This window comes from Dermacentor variabilis, chromosome 9 (genome assembly GCF_050947875.1).
Source record: "Dermacentor variabilis isolate Ectoservices chromosome 9, ASM5094787v1, whole genome shotgun sequence".
NCBI lineage: Eukaryota > Metazoa > Arthropoda > Arachnida > Ixodida > Ixodidae > Dermacentor > Dermacentor variabilis.
In genome coordinates this window covers 86,019,743-86,037,862 of record NC_134576.1, presented here as the reverse complement: position 1 = coordinate 86,037,862, position 18,120 = coordinate 86,019,743, and the positions used below count along the sequence as shown (strand labels likewise).

Below are 18,120 nucleotides of genomic sequence, written 5' to 3'. Positions count from 1 at the left end.
GCGCTGGTTGCTTGCCGTGAATTTACTATCCCAGTTCGCCTAAATGAACGCCATGTTAGCAAAACATCACCGTGGTCATGGACAAGATACGAGGGTTGCGTATTGATCCTCTTCACCATGTAAAACAAAGTGCTGGCAAGACTTTTATGCAGAGCTAACTACTATTACATTCAGAATCTTTTTTTTTTCAATAAGTTCTGCTACAATCCTACCTCAGCTAAAGCACGCCTCCTCTATCACTGCGCACAGGCCAAATGAAGGTACTCCATCTACAATTAAATTACCTCTCAAAAGGAACCGTTCTATGTAGTAATTGGTACTTTGTGTGCAATATTTTATAGAGAATAAATAGGTTCTTTTTGGCACTATTTATTTATTTTTTTTTTTTTGCTCTTCAGATAACGCGACGGGGGTCATAACAGGTAATGCGGGGCAGAGTTAATTGTCCTAGCCTTATCGTTGAACAGGCTTGCGAGGAACAGAAGAAAACTGTCTCGCTACTCGAATAGCACGGCTTATAGCGTACTGCAGTACGCTATAAGCCGTGCTATTCGATACCATTTGCGAAATCCCCTGCAGACCTATCCCTGTTTGCAAACGGCGTGACGTCACTGCTGGTGCCCCTCCCACCTGCCCCACCTCCGAAGTGGGCGCTGGTTAGCAAAAAACGCTCACGCGACCTGTTCTCCGTGCATTGAAGCGCTGCTTGTGTATAAACTGCCGCGATCGTAATCCCGGCATATGGCTATTATTTTCTTGCAAATAACAGCATCTACGAACTGCACTTAAAAAGCATGTCTGTCCCCGTGTTACCGGCACAACAACGTAGCATTGCTGCCCAGTCGGCACGCGGTGATTTCGTGATAATGTGCCTCGTCCGCAGGCGAAACCGCCACAAAAACTTATTACTCGTCGAAAGCGAACATTTTATCACGGGAGATGTACATTTTCACGGCGCCGAATCGATACTCCGCTTAAATGACTTTTCTTCGGATAAAAATTTATATTGCATTGTCGCGAATGTCGCCATTTGCGCCGACTTGCACTGTACAGTTAAACTATATAGAAGATGAATTTCATGTTATCGGCCATACCCGTCACAGTGGTTCAGTGGAGCCGTACTCAGTGGCGGCGCCCCAATTCAAATGAGGAAGGACTGTAAGAACACTTCTTACCGTGCTTTAGGAGCGCGGCGAGAAATCCAAGGTGGTAAAAATTATTCCGGAGCCTTTCCTTGCACTGTATCCCATAAGCCGCTGTACAAATTAGGGCGGTTAAACTACCCAATTTAATTTAAATTATTACTCATGGTCGTGTGGATGTGCAAAGCTAGGGTGTACATAAATACATCATTCCTTGGCGGTAATTACGCTGTACCTGATGTCTCCAAAGGTTCTGCTCGTCTCTCTCTCTCTCTCTCTCTCTTTTTTTTTTTTTTTTTGCTGCTCTCAGCTTCAAATTATCCAACTTCTGTATAATTATATGCATCATCATTGCATAAATTCTAGTTCGTCTATGGCTTGGACTAGCATTTTCAAATGCGCACTCCTTTCTTATCAGAATGTCCAACAGCCCACTTAGTGACTTCTGCGAGTGCAATGAAACAATCGCGTACCTTCTTTGTCAGTGCTCTCGTTTCAACCCGCAAAGAGCAGTCCTCTCCGCCACCCTAGACAAACTGGACAAGCGCCCAACGGCATAAAACAAGATCCTTGGAAACTGGTCTACGCGAACATCAGCGCGATCGGCTATGAAGGCGCTGCAGCGGTATTTAAGACACGGGACTTTCTAACAGATTGTGACTTCACTGTGTGACGCAGGATTGTACTGTGACACTGCATAATACTAGGAACGCATTTGCGGGCTGCGTGACAGTGACCACAGAAACAGTTTGTGCGTACGTGCGTGTGTGTGTAGTTTTTTTTATCCTTCTCTCTCACCTACCGCATCCCCTTGCCCCTCCCCCAGTACAGGGTAGCCAACCGGAGATAATCTCTGGTTAACCTCCCTGTCTTTCCTTTGCTTTTCTCTCTCTCGTAACGTAAATGTAATTGTAACAGTAGTCAAAAGAAAAAAGAATTTTCAGTTTTATTTAAGACCCATGAGATCTGCGTTAAAACGCGACAATTTCATTGTTTTGCGTTTTGTACATTCACCGTAGTGAAATGTATGCACGCAGCTTCGCAGTCGTCAAAATAGGCTGGGAGCTCATTTATAGTCATACCTTTCAGTCGATAGATAATGCTCAAGGAAAGGTTTCTTGTATATTTTTATTTCCTTTTGCTTTTCTGAACACAACGCAAATAGCCCCCCCCCGCCCCACCGCATGCATACCCTCACTAATCATCGCGTTCAATTCATGCTCACCTGTTGAAAAATTACGGGTCCTAAAGTTCTATCAGCGCCTGATTGCTACGGCTGACGTTATAACACGCAACACGCGTCCAGTCTCGCAAGCGAGATGCATTGACAATCGTGTCGTACTCCCACCTACACACACACACACACACACACACACACACACACACACACACACACACACACACACACACACACACACACACACACACACACACACACACACACACACACACACACGCACGCACACACGCACACACGCACGCACGCACACACACACGCACACACACACACACACGCACACACACGCACACACACGCACACACACGCACGCACACACACACACACACACACACACACACACACACACACACACACACGCACGCACACACACACGCACGCACACACACACACGCACGCACGCACGCACGCACACACGCACACACGCATGTACGTTTCCTTAAGCAAAGATGAGCCGATATCGTCGCTGTTCTTTTTTTCCCTCGAACATTTCACCACACCACAACAAACGTGGTACACTTCCATCGAAAAGCAGATATTCTTCGCACAATCTATAACATACCACCACGTGGTTCACGTTCGCTAGTAAAAAAAGCCATCGTCACTAGATATTCATCAAGCAGTGTACCACACGCAGATGTTCCTCCACACAATACTGCTAATCTGGCTGATAAACGAATTCTGGAGGTTCACCTAAAATAATTAAGAAACACGCGTCCACGTCGCACCCAGCTACGAAAAGCACTGCGCAACTGCAGCACGCGGAAAGACGCGGCGGCTGTGTTTTACCAACCAGGGTCAGCGCAATGTGCGCAGGTGACGTCACGCTGTGACGTCGCCGGCGCGAAGTACCGTACCCCAGGAGAGGTCTATAGGTTCCATGTTTCCAAACATGGACAGGGTTACTTGCGAACTGCGCAGGAGCTTTGCCGACTTCCGCATAACTTGTGAACAAGACCGACAACAAATCGCATCCTCAAGCACAGCAGCAAGCAAAACTATCTCCGCACGCACTGTAAGGAAAGCCAAATAAACAGTACTTTCAATCCGCGTCTTCTTTTCCATTCAGACAAGTGTCTTCAGGCACTCTTGCTGAGGCGATGGATGGCGACCAGTTTAACGTCGTCACTCACCGGTGGCGCGAATGTCAACCAAACCCCGCAGAAATGCGATCGAGCATGCCAAGAGTTCGAATCGGAGAAGACGTGCGGCGGCGCAGCGGCGACACGTGACCCGCACTCACCGCTGGTAATCATGGCGAGCAGGTACCCGTGCTTCTCGTGCAGCGCCGCCTGGTACAGCACGACGGCACGCTTGCTGGACGTGCGGAAGCTGAAGGCCAGGTCCCCCCGGCGCCAGCCGGTCTGCACCTCCAGGTAGGAGGGCGCCGTCTTGAAGGTGATCACGTACTGCTGCGTGTCTGCGCACGCAATGATGGGAAGTTGAAGCGGGGGAAGTTGAAGCGGCCGCACAGCCTCGGGGCTGAGAACCGAGGGCAGCGCGACCAGATATACGTCCTCGCCATAACACGTTGCGAAAGTCATCGTAAGCACGGGAACAGGCGAAGCGGCCCATTAATGGCAAACGTTGAATGGGTAATTTCAATAGCCTAATTCACGTTGTTCAAACAAAGGTGCTGCTGTATTTTGAATTGATATTGGTGCGTGTTTTCCGAGATGATTCATCTTGAAAAAATTACATTGGTGTTGAATGTGAAGGAACTAACTCGCATGGCTGAACAGCACTCCTCTTCGCCTTTCAAGTTATACAGCTTTGGTCCGCGCAGAATCACAATATATGAAACGGCGTTCGATATATTTTGCGATCTTATGTGATACGCCGTTCCACCATGGTAAGCGGAAAACTATTCGCGAGAATTTCGCGCCTATACAGTTCCAACGTAACTGAGGCGCGATTAAGAGCGTATAAGAACGACGCGCGGGCTCAATTTACTCAAAGTGACGGCGAAGCGTCATAATGGTGGATGGTCGTACGTGGTCTCTATATAGTGAGCGCGGAGTGAATATTGCACTCGTGCTGTCAGGTAGTGCTGCTCTTCGTAATCATGTAACAAGCCCGACAGTCATATAACCATGCATATTGCCCGTCAGCCAATCCTTGTTTGGTGCGTACAACGCCTTGCCGCTTAGGAAGCCAGGAGCGAGACACATGTGATCAGCTTGTCCAACCATCTGAAAGAATCTCAACCATCTTCGGTGACAATACGCTCTAACTTATTTTACGCTCTTTCGGACTTGTACCGAGACAATATTCGTCGTATATGCTTTAATTACTTTTTTTTCCTTCTCACAACACAGGGCAGCCAGTTATTGTGGTTATCATCCTGGCATTCTCCTTTTCTCCTCCAGTCTTGCGCGCGTTTCCTTTGACCCTCTGGCGCTCGCCAGTTTCCTGTCAGGAACGCTAAGTAGATGGGAGCTCGCTGTCCACGAGCTAACATACATCGAGAGCGTAGCCTCAAAGGGAATGTATGCGAAATAGATAATGATCAATGTCCGGGCACGAGTTAGATTTAAAAAAAACGCAATCGTGAGGGATTTTTATCGCTGTGCGCAGGACGTTTCTAATGGGCGAACGAGTGTGTTTGATTACATTTTGTGCGGCTAACTAGCAATCCAAACGGGGCACAATATTCATACCGGCGGCCCCCATTGAAAAAAGACCCACACGCCCTGCATCTCCATCACACGTCGTCACACGGGTTCATGTGGAAACGTACCGGTTTTCACGCAGGAACGGATACAACATTATGCGAATATGGACACTGGGCTTATGGAGCATACGGTTTCTTTTTTTCTTTTCTTTAAAATGAGAAACTTTGTATCTAGGCGCCAACGCATGCTCGCTGTAAAAAAAAAAAAGAGGAGTAATCCCCTTCCTCACTGGTGTCGGTACACTCGAGGGGCCCCAGGGTCATGCGCGCCTCCGCGTCGTGGGCCAGCCCCTTGGGCTGGAGCATGTAGATGCGCACGATGCCCAGGTCCTCGGGCCGGTCGTAGACGCCCTCGTCGAGCCGCCATCGGCCGTCGGCGACGTCGCAGTTGCAGAGGCGCGACGCGTTCGAGCAGCTGCGCGTCTCGGCGCACTGGCACCAGGCGGGCCGGCCGCTGCCGATGCTGGTCACGTAGTGGCGGCCCGCCGACGACTCCAGCCACGTGTAGCTCTCCAGCCTGGATTTGTTTATTTTTATTTACAATACCCTCGGAGTAAGCATACATTACAGAGGGGAGAGGCTGCATAAAGGAGGTGTAAGAAAAATTACACACAGAAAAGGCACAGTATAAGTAACAATAATAAAGTTATGCTAGCTCACCAATTTACGCACCATAAACGAAAAGTAATTAGTGGTAGTTCACCGTAGAAATCTGCCGATGCACTTTTCAATACACAAGTTGCGAATGATAGGTCAATACGTGCGTAGTTAATTTGTAAATGTGGTATTTACACAATAACAAGTCACACGATATATTGAACGCCAGTTTCATGATTTACGTGTAGTTAACTAAAGCATTTCTAAATTGAACAGGATTACTTATAATAACAATAGATGCTGGCAGACCGTTCCGTTCATTGCATGTTTTAGGCAAAAATGATTGCGAATGTGTTAGTGTGTTAGAGCGAGGCACATGTACCTTATGCGTATGATCTCTACGTGAGGATCATTTTGTGCGTGGCCAGCGGCAAGAACAAGGTGGGTGTTCACGGGAAAGGTAAAAAAAGGTTTGCGAGATAAGAAAGAAGGATAACACACGGGAGGAACGGTGACACACTGACATAGCGTAAGTGACACATTTACATCGATAAACACGACTACGCGAACAACAGTCGCTGTCGTTCTTCATTGACCGCGTCCTCTATTAAGCGATGTGGTCCCAATAACTGGCTTTAGGGGCCCATGGTAAAACCACGAAGGAGCTGACCTGGGTTGGGCTTGTATTTGAGTCGGAGAAGCGCAGAACGAGGTTATGTTTGGAATAAAGGCCAAGGAACACGGATGAAAAGAAATGGCCAGCTACAGTGCACGAATATCTGCACCTCAAAAGCGTGGACGCAGAATGCCAGGAAGAGGTAAAAAAATTTGACAACCAAGTGCCGGGTATTCGAAAGTGTAAATAAACAAAGAAACAGAGGCGGCAAACTGGATAGAAAGAATCGGAACAAGAAAGATCGTGGACATTTACAAAAAAAAAAGAGAAACGGCAACAAAAAACTCCTGCGGGAAAATATATATATAACGCAAAAGCAGTGCCTTGCTATTTCAGGCCGCAACTGTGGCTGTCCGAGGACAAAAACAAAGCGAAGCAAATATGCGTCACAAGATGAGGCATGTGTATGCGTCAAGAAGAAAGGCCTGGATACGAATCGGCGCATCCTAATGCAATGCCAGGGGATTCACCCAGCAAGATGCGTAAGGAGTGTTCACCTTCCAGCAGATTACATTTCAAGCGGGTGGAAGTATTAACTGGTTAGCAGTCGAGATAAGTGAGAGAAGATTAGAGTATTCGTGCAAGAAAAGAAACAGAGAAGAGATTGATAGAACCGGAGTCATCGCAGGCGTAGCAATGGCACATTGAGTGATAGAGGTTTTAAATGCGTGAGTTAGGTCGACATCAGATAGGCGAAAGGCTAGGTAGCAATAGATGTAGTGAAACCTGAATAAATGAAGCATTCTAAATGGCTATTTGTCGCCGCCCCTTTCAAAGGGGATGCCATTATACATCATCACCACTGCAGACGACACATGAGAGGTACCGCAGTCCAAAATAGCTGGCGCTACTTCCATTCACCTATTTTCGTCCTTTTCCTACTTACAAAATCTCGACTTAATTGATTTTTTTTTAACCAAACCTAGCACTGAAACCAGACAATTACGAACCAAGCACCACGAGCAATTTTTTTGGCATTCATTCATGTCGAAAATTTAGCTCAGTTACTGACTTGCTCAGTTCATCCTCCTTATTAATATTTTTCATTGCGTCATTTTAACGGCATCGGATCAAAATCCTTATAATTTTTGTCATTAAACGTTCATGCAGGTGTAAATTGAAAATTAGCCTTTGACTGTACTTTTTATTGAAGGACTCTGGCTGTAAGAGCCGGGTCCGAAGTGCTCAGCGTGCTCTAACAGATTGTTTTCTGTTGGTGACATTCTTGAAGCGCCTTTACGCGCACTACTTGTTGGAAAATGTGGCATGCGCGAATTCGTTGCTGCACTGACAATGCGGGTACATATCGCCTGCGTATGCTTTTCAGTCAAGTTTTTCTTATATGAGGCTTCAAAGGACACAAGTTGTGTTTCAACACTCTGACATATGATACAAACACACTGACATAGTCTTACAGGAGTACTGACCCGAAGGTATTGTGTACCACTTATTTTACCGGAAAAAAAAAGGTTTCTGGCGAGGCCTTCTGCAGACTTTCGTTTTACGGATGCAACAGAAATTGCCTATCAGCTGACACGGCTGCACCTAGCCTGCCTGGGCCTTTCCGCTACAGACCGAAGTGGTCACCGTTTCTAGCTCATTGACCCCATTTCCGGGAAGTGAAAGGTGTCGTGACTTCCGCTGGGCTTTATCTCGCCTCGGTTGCCATGTTTGAAGGTTATCTTGGCGGTCTTCTTGAGATTGGTTCTCGTTATTCAGGGATGAAGACTAGACTAAAGCTACACACAGGCAGCTCGTGATGTCACTGCAACGAAGCGGTGGCGCAATCCATCATCGCTATGGCAAAACATGGTGAAACACACAGACGGAGCCACCACCACGTTGCAGAAAAATCAGCATCTTTTGAGCATTGTCACAAGCACTTGCAACTAGGCGTTGCTTAAAGCTACATACGCAAGCATCTAGGTGCTCCTAAGCGCTTTGTCCACCGCGTTCTTCTTTCTTTCTTTTTTTTTCCTTTTTACTTTTTAGTGTCACGAGAGTGTCGCCCAACTGTCGACCGAGGAGTCAGCGTCGGCGCTTGCCGAGAAAACATTCCCCTATATTTGTCGGCCCTGCAGTGTGACAGGGCCACCATCTCTATCGTAAACATTGCGCACTATGCTTCGTTTCTTACCCCAGGGGAGCTTTGAAACACTCGTAGCTGATGTGCTGGTAACACTGCTTGGATGCGTGAACCAGAGACTGCAGCATCTCGGGCGTGAACTCTCTGTAGGTGATGTCCATGTAGAAACCTTCGAGGCCATATTTTCTCACGACCTGCAATGAGAAAACCCGGAACAGGCACAAAACGAAAGTCACTCATGAGAGAGCAAATGCAGGCTGTTTAGTGCCTCAGTTATCTTAGCGGTGTCTTTTTTCTTTGTTTTTACAAAAGTTCAAAGTAGCGGTAGCGACCGATTAGTAGCACTATGTGCACATCGGTTAGTAGCACATGGCGCGAAAGTTGCATACGCAGCTTGCCTGGCAAAGAAATACAGATAGGGAAAAGAAAGAAGGACAGAAGAAATGCAACAAGAAAGGCGAGAAGACCAAACAAGTTGCTCCTGTTTTGCTAGCATAAATAGGAAGAAGTGGACATGAAAAAATGAGGAAGGGGGGACCGGCTGGATTCTGGGCCTCCCTAGACCCCCGTCCCCCGCACTCCCTGGTTTCGTTGTATGTTTTCATGGGGGCCCGCCCACCCCTCTGCCCTGGATCAGCCCCTTGTCCAAACACGCACTCTGAAAAACCCAGTAAGGCAAAGATGAATGCCTTGAAACCTACATATAAAGCGACGCCAAGTCCTGCAAAACATGACGTGCTTCGACAACGGTTGACCCCCGAGACTATCAAGAGCAGCAGCCGTCGTCTAGTCAATGTTGCACGTGTTGATGACAATCACATAGTGGACGCATGCTGTCTACATTCAGGAACATGTCTAACTGACAGACTGGTGACTTAGCGCGTTAACTAAATTCTATATGACCACGTGTGAACGCAACTCCCAACGCATAATTGCCACGGTAGAACACTTCCAACAATGTCTGGCTGAGCGCAGATTTCCACGGAACGCCGTAATGCAAGGATCACCGTGTTCCAGCGCGATTGCGGACTTTACACGGGGTTCCATGGCAATCAAGCACGAGCGAGCCGATGAAACAAGCGTGCGCGGCAGTTGTTTCGAGGTACACCGTTGCACTTTGATGCTTCGTGCCTACCATTTCGCGTTGCATGTTGTGGTTGACTTTGGTCGCGATGGATCCGTCCGGACGCTGCATGTCGCACTCGACGTGAGCCGGCGGGAGCGGGCCGTTGCGGTCGATGTCGATCTTGTACGTGCCGGACTTGCGGTAGCCCACAAGGAACAGCTCCTGGCACGTCCTCTTGAACGTCGCTGCGAACGTGGGCAAAACCGGTTCGCAAGAGAACAGAGCAGAGAAACAATCGGGCACGCGCTGCGGGAATCGGCGTAAGAGAAACTTTAATGAGCCGCCGCTAACGCAAAACAGCACATCGCGATAAGACACGAGCAGCGGACTTGAGCGACCGATGCGCGTACCGTAGCGGTCATCGGTCGCGATAGCGTACCTTGCAGAACAAAGGTTTAAGTTTTGCTTAAGAGCGATATTCTAGAGATTTCGGTGATAGTGAGTTGGCACCAGAAGCATCGAAGTGAGCGGATGAAAGCATTACTTGACACTGCGCGAAGATAGTGAGCTTGACACAGCAACAGAAACGCTGACATCCGTATAAGCCGACATGTCCGCTGCGGAGTCGCGCGAAACTACGCAAAAGTAATCGTATCCCCGACACTGACAGCTCCCACTCGTCGAGACAGCCGACAACAACGACGACACGCCAAATCACGGAGAGGTAGGCAGGGAAGGTTTCACCTCAAAAAGGCAATTAAATTAATCAAATTCTGGGTTTTTCGCGCCAAAAACATGTTATCAACACGGGGTGCGCTATAGCGGGGCACCCCGGAAATTTTGACAACCTGGAGACCTTTACCGTGTACGCAATGCACAGCGCACGGGCGTTCTTGCGTTTCGGCCCCGTAGCTCATAGCTCATAGCTAAGCTCATAGCTAAGCTATGAGCTTAGCAGCTCATAGCTTAGCTCGTGTTTAGCAGACTACGTCACAGCTTCTAAGTCACCACGGCAGGTCGCTTCAAAAATTGTGCGGTGGCCATCGGAGGTAATGGTGAAACTCCTCGAGTGCGACATAGCCAATTCGAATTTCGCACGCGGAAGGTAAGGTTTCAAAGTGTAAGCACGCAGCAATGCCACCCGAATGTCGCCCGTCGTCGGCAAACGAAAGTAAAATTATACCTAAGTCTAACTTAGCGGTCTGTGTACTAATTAGGCGTATGGATAAGCATCCAGCAATGAAAGTGAGGAGCACTGTTCTTTTTATATAAACATATTTGAGCTCGATTCTCAAGCTCAAGCCATGTTGATGATGCCAGTCTGATGAAGAATATAAAAAGAAACACATAGCGGCAGCAAGCTTTATTTTTTTGTGTTCGCAAATATCCGTGTCACTTATTATACCTGATCATTTATTATAAGTTTCCTTTGGACGTAACTCATATTTTTGCCGTTAAATGGATTCAGTGTATTTTTGCTATATTTGTTTTGTTCGCAATAGACATTACGCGAAAAGCGCAATTGCGCTTCTCCACACACCGCATATGACTTAAGCAGGATGGCGGTACTTGTATAGAATCGCAAATAATGAGTCACAGTGTTAAATATGTGCCAAAGCTAAGTGGATCGCTCCTCACAGCATCCCACTTTTCAAAACGCCTCTCATAGCTGCAGCAAATGCTTATTTGCGGAAAAGCGTTCATCCTGGTTCTCAAGTCAGGTACGTGGGAAAACATGCTGACGGAATTTCGCGCATTGTATATTGTCTCCACACTTGTTCCTTCTCGATTTGCCCCAGACTCCTGGCACGCATCCATCACGGCGAGAACGGTGCCACTTCACCTTTAACCAAAAAAAGAAAGAAAACCAACTCACAGAAGTGGCAAGTCTTGCCCGTGTATCCCGTGCCGTTGCAGTTGCACTTGAAGCGCGAGCCGTCCAGGTAGCACTGGCCCCCGTGTTCGCACGCGTTCGGGTTGTTGCAGGGGTTGATGAGCTGACAGTTATCCAGCGAGACCTCGCCGTGCGCGTACTCCGTGCCGACCACTTTCCGAGGGTCCACCCACTCCTTCTCCACGTAGATGTCGCGGAAGCATCCCACGAAGCCTGCGGCGAGTGATGCATGCTACAGACACGCGCAGCAATGAAATGTTTACGTAGTAAAGGGCGCTGGTTTGTCCCGTGACTTATCAGACCTGGTCTAACGTATCCTAACCTCGCCTTTAACCCTGTGACGCGCGAACACAGCTCCACGTCTAGGACAAACGGAAGAACTTGTCCACCTTTATTCCTGGTTGTGGGGGGCACATTCGCAAGAACAGGAAACTGTGGAGCGATACCGGAGTCAGAACTTCATTAGCGTAGTAACTCATTAATTAGTGGTTTAGTGAAGTTTCATCCAAAGATGAAACTTCACTCAAGGATATCAAAACACAATTCTGAACTTCACGTTGTTTCCTGCGCTTTTGAGGCATCAAACTCCGGCGTACTAGATATTATAGGTTGGGCAATACAGAATTAAACGTGTGAACAATTTTGTTTCTTTACTGTACAAGATAGCGAGCTTAAACTACGCCTGCCCTGAGGTAAGAGGCATAGTTAAAAACTGCACATCTATTCTAGCCATCTGGTGCGGAACAAAATATCTGACGCAAGAATTTGAAAGTGTTGGCTATAGTAGAGTATTTCACGCAGTGTTTTTGACATCTGTCGCGGCTTTTACCTTGTTTTAGCCATCGAGAAGTAGCATTTACAGGGCGCCTCTCGGCTGTTGTGTGCATATATGATGGTGAAATAAATTAATTTAATTTGAAAAATGAAATATCCGATCTCAAATGTCGAAGCATCGAGGAAAACGCCGGCGTTCTCGATTCTCTCACCCATGACGTGCTGCTTGGGGAATCCTCCAATCACGAGAGGCCCGACCAGCTCCACGCGACGGGGGTAGGTGTCCTTCAGCTTCCGGTTGAAGTCGATCGTCAGCTCGACATTGCTACGAGAGAACACAACAGTCGTGAGACGACGCTCTTACTCGAATTCACGCACTTATCAGAAACGTAATTTTTTTTACAAGCGTTTGAAGCACCCGCTCTCGTGCAGTCAACGGAGGTGGCACAGAGAAACGACACACACGTCGACGACACACCAAGAAAGACGGAACGACGGCGGAACGATGGCGGGACGACGGCACAGCGAATGCGCGACGGCGCACAGCGCGGCGTAACGGCAACGAGGGGAAACCCCTGTTTTGCGCTCTTGGTACTGTGGCAGTAGAATACTACAGTTTCCGTTTAGCGTATGCAAGAGTCTGGGGTGCGCAAGACGCTAGTGGGATGGAGACTGCGCATGCGCAAAACGTGTAAGGGTTCTCATATCCAAACGAGGCCCGTACAGGTTCTTTAGGAGTGGTTATGGGCGCCTCCTGTCCAACCACAGACGACCTTGTCGCAGAGCATTCACCGCGGGTGTGCGTGTGGGGGGAGGGGGCGGGGGCAAGGGAGGGCAGACTTGAACTGTCGCCGGGTTCATACCGCTAAAATTCGTACAGGCGCGCTGCCGGCCAGGCGTTCAACCATTGCGGAACATCAGAATTAGGTGGTAGTATTCCAATGCGAACATATATCGCGTGCACTTCTCTTTTAGCTTGAACGGATTTTTTTAGAAATCATCCTTAAAAGAACGCGCCGTTCGGCTTTTAAGGTCAATTTTGGGAAGCGATGGAGATAGATGGAGTCCACAACATGGACGTGTATGGCATGTTTCCGCCTTCGGGATCACTTCCGGCACATTCAGTTAGCGAAAGCATTGCCTTCGAGACTGGCTTCTGTTGCCCAGAAACAGTCGTCGTTGAGGCGCAGATCTTGACACCACCTATAAATTACGAAAAACAAAAATTGCGACCCTGAGATGCATTCTTGAAAAGGTTCACTAACTAATATTTAATTATTCACTTCAGGCAAATGTTTGAAATCCATAGAAGTGAAACCACGTTAGTATGAAGTTCTACTCACTGAGTAGAAATTTCGATACCGGCACAAGTGGCGATATTTTCGTCTTCGAAATATTCTAAAAAATGCATTGGCGTCGCGGTTCATATCTGCTAAAGCTTTGTGGAAACTACTGACTAGAACATCAAAGCATTTCGCTACGATTTCGAGGGCACATTTCTTGAAACTTGTAATGAAACTTGTACTAAGTACGGGAGCAAAAGGGGCTAGCCGATAAAGTATTTTGTATTAAGAGTGAGGAAATGGCGCCGAACAGGCCATTTAATGTGTATGGCACATAACCGATGGTCCCTTAGAGTTAAGAGAATGTATGTCAAGGAAAGCTAAGCGAAGACAAGGACGGCAGAGAGTTAGACGGTGCGATGAAATCAGAAAATTTGCTGGCACGAGGTGGCGTCAGGTGACGCAAAATAGAGCTAAAAAGGACAGTGCCTAGCTATTTGAGACCCGAACTTCTTGCCTAAAGACAAAAATAAAAAGGACGAAAGTGCCGACACTGCCACAGATTATGACGTCACACAAGGTTATTCTACTGTGACATGATGGATACAGCTGAATTGCAGCAGACGAGCACAACAAAGGAAGACGCACACAAACTGCTCAATGTGTGCCCGGATCGCCCTTTGTGTTCTTGTGCTAGTTGCACTACACACCGAACTCGCTTATGATGACGTACTGACAAGCAAAATCGCCAACTTTGGTGACCTGGTGTGAAATCACGCTTGATGCGAAAACGGGGTGCGAGATTCAAGGCGGTGCCGGGAACATGTACTGCGCTTCCACGTCGCCTTCAGGAGCGGGAAACCTGTGCTGTCGCGCAAAGTGCCTTATTTGGGTTGACACCACCGTGACTTACCAACGTCTATATAGCTTAACCCTCAGGTTTCCTGTCGCCGACGATAAGTTCGAAGCTACACATAACTTAACGCCATCCCAGGTTTGAGACACCAAGAGCGTCTGCCAAAAGTAAGCAAACCACTAAGCGCGTCAATGTAACGGAGTTCTGGTCGCGTAGTGACGCACCTGTGGTATTTCTGCTCCTATGGAAAGTCCTGAATCGCGAGGAAGACAGGTCTGCCAACTCTGCCTAGGGATCCTTAACAAGAAGCTGTAGCTCGGGGGCTTCTATATATATATATATATATATATATATATATATATATATATATATATATCCATGTGAACGGAGCAACCGTTTTCCTAAACAGCGAATACACCGAATTTGATGAGGTTTGTTGCATTAAAAGGGAAAGTTAAAATCCACTGACTCATGGAAGAGGAATTTCGGTTTAGTGCATGGGTGTATTTTATCAGAAATTATTTAAGCCTGAAAGAAATAACAAGAACACGACTAGCAAGTTGACAACTCTAAAGGAAAAAAGAGATGCATTATACACTGCTCTCAAGTGCACTACTAATACAAGAATAGAACTTTTGCAAAACCCTCGCGAACATTGCACCACATTTACCGAAGTTTGAAATGAATATATAAAATGTGTCCTCTTTTGACCTAAAGGATGCAGTTTAGAGAAATGCGATATCTGTTGTTGGTGCTGAGTTACTGATTCGTAAACGTCGTGCTTCCATTTCTTATTTCAAACTTACCCATTTTCGACAATATTTGTAAGAACTCATAAAACCCTGAATGAAGTTTTTCCTTGCAACATTCACTAGAATGTAACTTTTTCTCTAAAATGCAACCAATTTCATCAAAGTCGGCCCTGGGGTTATTTCAAAAAAGCGTTTCTGCGTTTTACATGTATTTGAATAGACCGCATCGGATCTGGGCCCGAGCTAAAGCTCCCTCTTAAGCAGGACGTACGAAGCGGGATACCGAGTTACCTGCAGTCATGGGTGCACTGACCTCCTAACTTTTGACACTTACAACGCATCTATGTTCCCACCGAGCCATCATACTGACGACTCCTGTAAATGCTGGTTGCAGAATTGAGTTTTATATCAAAACATAAGCAATGCTTGTGGAACTGCCTTCACGCAGCTGTCGCCCCGTAAAAATAAAACTTAGGGGTCCAACAGCCCGGCACGGTATAGTGTATTATGAGCAACGTCGCAGTAGTGGAGGTATTCGGACTCATTTTGACCACCGGGAGTTTTTTTTTTTTTTAACGTGCGCCGGGAGTTCTTTAACGTGCGAGCGTAGTTAGCGTTAATCGGGAGTTCTTTCAACGTACACAAGCGTTTTTTTTTTTTTTTGTTGTTGTTGTTTTTTTGCACTCCAAACGCATCGGAATGCGGCCATCGCGGCTGGGATCCTAACGGCCTGGGATACATATATGCATTCCGGTGGCGCTGACCACCAGAATGCGACAGCCACTGGGATACGCAACTGTGGTTGGTCCCGTTGCCTCGTATTTTAGCGGTGGCTTTCCGACCGATATTAATGGATCGTGTGTCTTCAAACGTGCATATTTTCTTTTATCTGAACACGAAATGTAGTGCAAGGCGGGGGGAAGGGGTGGGGGCAATCGAGGTCGCTGGGCAGCTGCTACGCAGTCGTCTACGGCAAGCACCCCTCGTCGTGCACACATAAAGACAACGGCCTGGCCGCAGAGCCACTAGGTCACACGGACATGTGCACGACCCAGCGTAAGAGTCACAGGCGAGGAGTCCTAAGGCTTTTCTTCTATAGTTGTCGCGTGACTGCCGGCTGCGGCATGGCTGAGATTTATAGTGATAAGAGGGCACGATTGCGTTCTGTCGGTAATGAGGTGGCCCGTCAAGTCTCCGGCAAGAGTTGAAGGGGGTGGGGAGGAAGAGGTAAAGGGAGCGGGGGGGGGGGGGGTAGTTGTCCTATGGGAATACACTAGAGTCGTGCCTCCCGCGCGCCAGACCTGAATTCACGGTACATATCGATCAATGTTCGAGTATGGGGTAGATGCCCGCAGACTGGACGGCAGACAGGCGAATTTCGCGAGGCTTTTTTTCTCAGATACCCACCTCCGCTTCCCAGAGCGTGGGTCGGCTGCTGTTGCTATGTCGAAGACTACACTTTGCACTTGTGATAAGCCAAACAGCGTCGTGGCAAAAATTCAGTGACGATTCAGCGGTGAATGCGAGAGAAACGCGCTAGCATTACATCGCACTTCTTCGAGGTCCCGGGTTCGTGATTCGAACCGCGTGCACAACATCGCAAAGTGTTGTTCAGGAGCTCACTGGACACACGGCCTTTCTCTTGGAGGAGAGAAATACATACATACATACATACATACATACATGTACATACATACATACATACATACATACATACATACATACATACATACATACATACATACATACATACATACATACATACATACATACATACATACATACATACATACATACATACATACATACATACGATCGGTTTATCGCACTTCACACAAACAGTTTTGCTCCTTGTCCCGTCTTCGTTCCTTCTTAGTGGAGTGTCACTGTTGGCGTTTCATCTTTTGAAAGCTGTGAACCAACTAGGTCGATCCACAACGTGTTCTACTGCATAAACACATTGTTCCCCACTTCGACACTCCTAATACTAACGCATTAATAGCAGCAGCTACCATTCCGGCTCGTGAATATTTACCGTGCACATTCCACCAGCGCCTTCTCTATCTTGAGTTGTGTTACACGCATAGAAAGGCCGGTTAGCGAACTCACATCACCGCTATAAGCTAGCAGCGTCAGCCAAAATTGGACACCGACGGGCTAGAGTTGCTGTTGAAGCGGCAGACACACCCCAGGTAATTTCCAGGGCTGCCCGCTTACACATAAACACGGGACGAGGGTTCATATTGTTCGTGCTGGGTGTTTGTGTTTTTCGCGAGCTCCATCTTGTTCGGACTGATAATAAGTTCAACATGTGGCACCTCAAGGAGAAGTTCTCAGCCGCAGCTTTAAACCACTTGTGCATAAGTAATACTGAGTGGGGCACTCACAAAGCGGCGGGAGGGGAACTTTCTTGACTCTACAACGAACGCATTTACACCTAATGACCAGTATAACGAAGGGCTCTTTATTACCCAGCCAAATTCCTATCTTTCGTGTGTATTGTGAACGCTATACTACAAGTAAGGCTACCACCACAGATTTGCCTACACACACAAAAAAAAAGGAATTTAGGCGACGACCACTGCTGACTTGTTGCTTTACAACAATCAACACGTAGCGGTGCAGTTGTGCCATCAGTAGATGTAATCAAGGTTCGTTCTGCGCTAGCGCTACAAAAAACACTAGCGATGCACTAGACGACCGTGCCAGTTACCGAAGTAGTCCTGTTGCAATGCTCTAGGATACGGCCATTTGCACGTAACGCATCAGTGGGTGCGACGGGTGACGAATACGTGATGACGACGTGATGAAGTAATCGTAACCGATGACGACGTCTTCAAGGCCATCCACGGTGGCAATGACGGTAGCCGCAGTGAGGAATATTCTGTAAACTAACGGCAAATTTTGACGGCAACGGATGCGATAGCGGCATTCGATGATCTGCAGGTTTACGTAGCGTAGGTCCTGTGTTTTGTCGCGGAGCATGCTGTGACCCTCGGTGCAGTAAGGTACGCTGCAGGCGCGCATTTTGACAAAGCGTGCACAAAAATATTAGCGACCTGTTTCACTAAGTCTCTTTTAAA

The 18,120-nt window shown here is 47.5% G+C and overlaps 1 protein-coding gene across 10 annotated transcripts in view; it reads right to left on the bottom strand.

The window, feature by feature from the left end:
• Positions 1-18,120, bottom strand: part of axo (axotactin) — a 206,452-nt gene that overhangs the window by 55,698 nt on the left and 132,634 nt on the right. For all 10 annotated transcript variants that reach the window (XM_075668602.1, XM_075668599.1, XM_075668604.1 and 7 more), the window contains 6 exons: positions 12,359-12,471; positions 11,355-11,585; positions 9,548-9,723; positions 8,464-8,606; positions 5,284-5,570; positions 3,623-3,799 (listed from right to left, as the gene is read on the bottom strand). In XM_075668602.1, coding sequence (XP_075524717.1) covers positions 3,623-3,799; positions 5,284-5,570; positions 8,464-8,606; positions 9,548-9,723; positions 11,355-11,585; positions 12,359-12,471 — 1,127 coding nt within the window. The remainder of the gene's footprint in view (positions 1-3,622; positions 3,800-5,283; positions 5,571-8,463; positions 8,607-9,547; positions 9,724-11,354; positions 11,586-12,358; positions 12,472-18,120) is intronic.